This window comes from Gymnoscopelus braueri (genome assembly GCF_963280865.1).
Source record: "Gymnoscopelus braueri genome assembly, chromosome: 10".
Classification (NCBI taxonomy): Eukaryota; Metazoa; Chordata; class Actinopteri; order Myctophiformes; family Myctophidae; genus Gymnoscopelus; species Gymnoscopelus braueri.
The window spans coordinates 5,365,418-5,371,442 of record NC_137611.1 but is presented as its reverse complement, the minus strand read 5'-3'; the positions used below and the strand labels follow the sequence as shown (position 1 = coordinate 5,371,442).

Here is a 6,025-nt window from a genome sequence, read left to right as displayed (position 1 = left end):
GCCATGTCGGCTTTTTATAAGCGACTTTTGTTTGGCACTTGTTGTGGGCTTGTTTTCATAGACCTGGCTGCTTATTTCTCTCGCAAGTTGTCGCAACCTGGCAACACTGGCCGGCTGCAAAGCAACATGTAGTGAGCGGCTATTTTGTGCCTGGTGTAAAATGACGTAATATTAAAATACTACAAACGCACACAGTGAAATTTAGTGCTTTTTAAAAGCTATTATAGGTCTATAGATTGATATCATTCATTTAATTCCCGCATTATTTCACCCGCGGTTTATCCAATATGAATTAATAATTATATTTGATTGACCCAAATCCACCCAAACTGCGGTTAACTGCGGCAACCGCGGCTAAAACCGCGATCCGCGCATCTCTAGCGCACACACACACGCACGCACGCACGCACGCACACACACACACACATTGTAAAAAAGACACACCTTTACATACATTGTGAGCTTGTACGTACTGTCACAGTAGGTCTGCTGTTTTTTTGCCACTCGATCCCGTGGCGTGACAAAGCATCACTCAGGCAGACAGTATAGTGTGAAGATGAACGTGCACATCAGTGGCTGGGTGGCTGGACTCGAACCCAAATCTGTTCTATATCTGTTTAGTCTCCAGAGCCAGACTGTTGACTCACACAATGTTCACAACGCTTTCCGTCATACAGTCTGTGCAAAGGAAGAGCTGGAAACCGTCCGAGAGAGAAGCATATGTTTAGATGTACATTACAGTCTGAATACAAGTCTGAATATAAATGTAATTGTCTTGTTTAGAATTTATATAGTTGAATCTGATTGGCCAAATGTTGCCTATAGTCGCCGGTTAGTCGAATCATGCAACTTTTTTTATTATTATTATTATTATATTGGTATATTAGTCGAATCAGTCTGATTCGACTGCCAATTTATCAGCCAAATCGTGCAAAAAAAAAAGAGTTATGCAATAGAGGATCATTCCATTTGGGCTGTGGGGGGGTGCTTAATGTTTGATTTAACATGGTTTTCCCAATAAATCATGACATACATCCTATTTTTGGTAAACTATTAGTTAATCAATATAAAAAATAAGGCCTATCTCTCAGTCGAATCATGCAATCATTTTTATTGTATCATTCGGCTGAGGGATTGGTCGACTATTCGACTAATCGAGGTCAGGCCTACAGGGAATACAAGTCTGAATATAAATGTAAATGACTAGTTTAGATGTACATTACAGTGAATAAAAGTCTGAATATAAATGTAAATGACTAGTTTAGATGTACATTACAGTGAATAAAAGTCTGAATATAAATGTAAATGACTAGTTTAGATGTACGTTACAGTGAATACAAGTCTGAATATAAATGTAAATGTCTAGTTTAGATGTACATTACAGTGCCGAGGCCACAGGGAGGTGTTGTTGTAGGGCTTGATTCAGAGATGCTTGACCTCCTTGCTGAACCTCCCAGCTGTGTCAGAGGTGTGGCCTAATTCAATGCTTTCACTCCTCCCCCATGGGGGGGAGGGGGGGGGGGTCGCCAACAACTCTCCTATAACTCTGTTCCCATTCCGTTCTCTGTCACCCTGCTCCACTTAACTATAACTGCTGCCTTTAACCCATATAAGACCCGGGGAATGCATCTCTGTCATTTTTAGATTTCTTTGGCTACTCTTTGAACGCCAATCGACGCGTTTACGAGTCAAATGCTACTTAATCCACCCACGCCATCGACGCGTTAGACGCACGTTTGTACTTAATGTTGTTTTATAGACGGTCACGGTCTGATCTTGAATCCGAAGGGAGCAGTAAAACTGTAGCACAAACGGATACGGAAATAATGGATATAACGTCATTTCCGTTCCCGTCGACTCCATGTTTGTCGTTTTTTTTCTTTTGCCTATAACTCAGCTGTTTTTTTTTCCCGTTCCGTCGAAACACGTGTTTCCAACGGCCTGTAGCGAAGGGGACACAAGCTCCGTGTGGAACGTTTTTCCACAAAGCAACAGTCAGAGACGATCTCTGGCTGTACACACAGTGAATCGATCGATCAATATGGATCTAAACTTTTTATGACCACTTGAAAACCACTATAAACACGAAAATCGCTTGGCACTGGGTGAGTACATTATGAAAATAATCTGGCTGTCAAAGAGTTAACAAAAATAGCAGATCTACAAGCTCGTAGCGTGGCAATAGCTCTGCTATTTGTGCCACCCTCAGGTTAAAATGTCAGCTTTGCACACAAAACTCGACCGCTTTTGGTGACCCTGTGGCTTTTCCTCTTGCGCCACCCTTAGGCACTTTATGTTTAATATCTTGGCAATCAATGTGTTATTTGTGAATATTTAAGATCTTAGTGCCAGGATTGGGGCTGGGACATCTTTTATACTCACTGACACACTGTAAACAACAGCAAAAGCTTTATTTTTCTATATCCTTGCCGGCGTAATTACCTCAATCCGATGATATTTGAAACACAGTGGAAGCGACATTGTGTCCCAAAAAGGAGGTATCTGTGTATCCATAGGAACGACAACCTTCCAACCGCGATCCGCCATTTTGGGGCTACGGCCCGTTGAAAACGGGTGGTTTTCAATGCAAAAAAAAGAAACTGAGTTACAGCTGTTTTTCTGAAAATCCCATCGTTGGGATGAATGGATGTGACGTTTTTTTACGTCACATCCACATACTACTTCTCTGAGTGACGATCGATCATTCCAAAGCTGTGTTAGGTCGCCCCTTGTTTTTTTGGAAAGAACGCATCAATGCGATCTTGGCCATCAAGTGATGGATTTGAAAGAACGCATCAATGCGATGTTGGCAATAAATATGTTCATTTGGTAGCATCATGGTGGTGCGGGTGTTAAGTACCTGCCCACCATTTTAAAGACCAGGGTTCAATTCCTCCATGATGGTGGGCAGGTAGGCTACAAATATGTGACCCCTGCACCAACCACTTTGTTCTAGTGGGTGAACCTAGCGACACTTACGGCATGAATAAACTATACGAAATGTGCCCGAGAGTATTTTTGCATCAAACTTTCATATACTAGTCGATGCCTCTTTCATACGGGTGTGTGTCTTTATTCGCAGTGCAGAAGCTCAGAAATATTTACTCTGAATACAAATGATGTTCCTTCACGGCAGTAATATTCACCTTCTGTGTGAATATATTCATGGAAACAACAGTTGGGAGAAAAAACAAATTTTCAGTGAATTAATCACACGAAAAAAATGGTCTTCTACCCTAATTTTTCTAATAGTTTTCCTAATAATTCTTTATGTATGTTTTAGTCCTGGCTGTCTGTGTTTTCACAGACGTTATTGTTCACCATGCTGTTGTTGTTATTATTATTATTATCATTAAATCCCTGATGTCCTGCCTACGCTCAGCACCTTTCCTTGTACAGTAGCTTGGTGTGTGTGTGTGTGTGTGTGTGTGTGTGTGTGTGTGTGTGTGTGTGTGTGTGTGTGTGTGTGTGTGTGTGTGTGTGTGTGTGTGTGTGTGTGTGTGTGTGTGTGTGTGTGTGTGTGTGTGTGTGTGTGTGCGTGCGTGCGTGCGTGCGTGCGTGTGCGTGTGTGTTTACGGGAGGTTAAAGACAGGGCTTCTGTAATATTCTGACATTGATTCATGTTCATTTTGTTTCTCTCTCTCTCTCTCTCTCTCTCTCTCTCTCCGCAGGCCAAATCTCTGGAGGGTCTTCAACGTTACACAGAGGAGCGTACGTTTCCCCTACTGATGACCTCAAGTATAACCAGGTAAAGGCATTGTTTTCATTCATGCAGTATATATAGAGGGGAAACCTTGTATATCCTAAACGGTGCATTTTTTTATTATTTTTTTAAAAAACATAAAAAAATAGCCGAGCTCATGACGTGTCTCATCGTGACACATTGGGAGCTTGTAGATCGGCTATTTTAAAATGTTTTTGGGCACATACAAGGTTTTTTACCAGACGGCAACTCACTGAGCGTGAGTGAAGTTCCACGACAGCTGCTGATTGCTGATTGGGTGGAGCTACAGAGGCTTGAATCTTCACGCATAACATTATGGATGCTCCCTGAACCATCAAAACAAGCAGCCTTGAGCTAATAAATGACATTTATTGTTGGTCTATCCACTTTGGAAGGTGACTATGTGGTCAGAATATGGAATTACACCCTCCCCCCCCCCCCCCCGCACCGGCACCCTTAGCACTATTAACCCATTGAGACCTGAAGCCGATTCTACATGTCTCCTAAATCTCAACAGTTTTCTGAAAAACGTATGTTTCTATATCAGTGGTGCACCGTGCTCAATCTTTTTCATGTCAAGGACCCCCAAAATTATATGTAATTGGCCGCGGACCCCCAAATATGTTGTTCCAGGGACCACCCAGAAGCAAAAATTTGAGTTAAAAATGTTCGCTTTAAAAATATATATATTCAAAGATTTGCACACATTTTCACGATTTTTTAAAAAATTGCAGATCTACAAGCTCGTAAGCTTGTATATCTGCTATTTTTGAATAGCCCAAAGTGTAAAATAATGCTTTTTAGCTAAAATCTAAAAATGACACAGTTCCAGGTCTTAATGGGTTAAAAGCAATGGAAATGCTTTGGTTTGTTGTGGGTAAATTCATTGTCTTCCATTGTTGGGTTCCTCTGATCATCAGCTTCCATTCTATTCTATTCTATTCTATTATTGTTATTATTATTATTATCATTATACATTGTGTTGTTGTGTCCACTAGGTGTCCTCTCAGGGCATGCCCTCGGAGCCCTACCCGCCCTTCCAGAACCCGCCTCCGCCCCTCGGCGGCGTCATCGGCGGCCCCTACGACGAGCAGGCGTTCTACGAGGACCAGGTGCACCAGGTGGGCACCCTGGGGCGTGGCCCGCCGCCGCCGCAGGGCGGAGACATCAACATGCACCTGCAGGGCCTCAAGTCCACCGGCAACTACGTGGACTTCTACTCGGCCTCGCGGCCCTACAGCGAGCTCAACTACGAGACCAGCCACTACCCGGCCTCCCCGGACTCCTGGGTCTAAGGAGGAGGAGGAGGAGGAGGAGGAGGAACTGGAGTGTGTGTGTGTGTGTGTGTGGGTGGGGGGGAGGGGATGAAAGGATGGGAAAAAGGACCAGAGAGAGAGAGAGGAGCGGCCATGCATGTGCATGTTAAACCACCATCAAAACCAACAGACACATTTTTCCTTCGGCGCGAGCGCAAGTGTTACGGTTTGCTAGCAGAGAAATGGGTGGGTGTGGGTGGGGGGGTGGGTGGGGGGTGCTGGTGGGAGGCTGATAGACAAGCAAAACAAACCCCCCCCACCACCAACACCAACACCACAATAGGACTTTTATTTTGAAAGAAACGCGTTGAACGTGTGTTTGGAATGTTGGAAAGGACTTAGCGAGGAAAAAGAAAGACTGACAGAGAGAGAGAGAGAGAGAGAGAGAGAGAGAGAGAGAGAGAGAGAGAGAGAGAGAGAGAGAGAGAGAGAGAGAGAGAGAGAGAGAGAGAGAGAGAGAGAGAGAGAGAGAGAGAGAGAGAGAGAGAGAGAGAGAGAGAGAGAAGCCAAATTCCAATACCCAAAATCTCAGCCACTCGCTCACTCACACTCGGTCACCCCAGCATGGCGGTGTGTTACGGTGAAATTGGTGACCTGCCGAAATATGTGACCATCTTGTGGACTTCACAAGATGTAACTTACACGGAGGTCTTTAAATACGTGGCCTAGATACCGCTATAGGTTGAACTCTGCTAATAAACAAACCACAATGATTTACGTTCGGAACGCTGACGTTATGTGAAGTCCACAAGCTGGTCACACATTTCAGCAGGTCACCAATTTCACTGTAACACGGCCATGCTGGAATGGCCGAGATTTTGGGTATTGGAATTCAGAGAGAGAGAGAGAGAAGAGGATGAATGGAGAGAGAGAGAGAGAGAGAGAGAAGAGAGAGAGAGAGAGAGAGAGAGAGAGAGAGATGAGTGGAGAGGGTTGGATGGATTGAAGGCAGGCTAATTATGCAAGGTTGCAGTGAAGAGGTTCT

At 43.9% G+C, this 6,025-nt stretch overlaps 1 protein-coding gene across 1 annotated transcript in view; it reads left to right on the top strand.

Annotated features, from left to right (window-relative positions):
• Nucleotides 1-5,019, top strand: part of ctnnd2b (catenin (cadherin-associated protein), delta 2b) — a gene marked incomplete at both ends in the record, with an annotated part of 250,756 nt that extends 245,737 nt beyond the window's left edge. Inside the window, 2 exons of the mRNA XM_080439208.1 lie at nucleotides 3,672-3,748; nucleotides 4,723-5,019. Of these exons, the coding sequence (XP_080295334.1) occupies nucleotides 3,672-3,748; nucleotides 4,723-5,019 (374 nt within the window). The remainder of the gene's footprint in view (nucleotides 1-3,671; nucleotides 3,749-4,722) is intronic.
• Nucleotides 5,020-6,025: the final 1,006 nt, after the last annotated feature.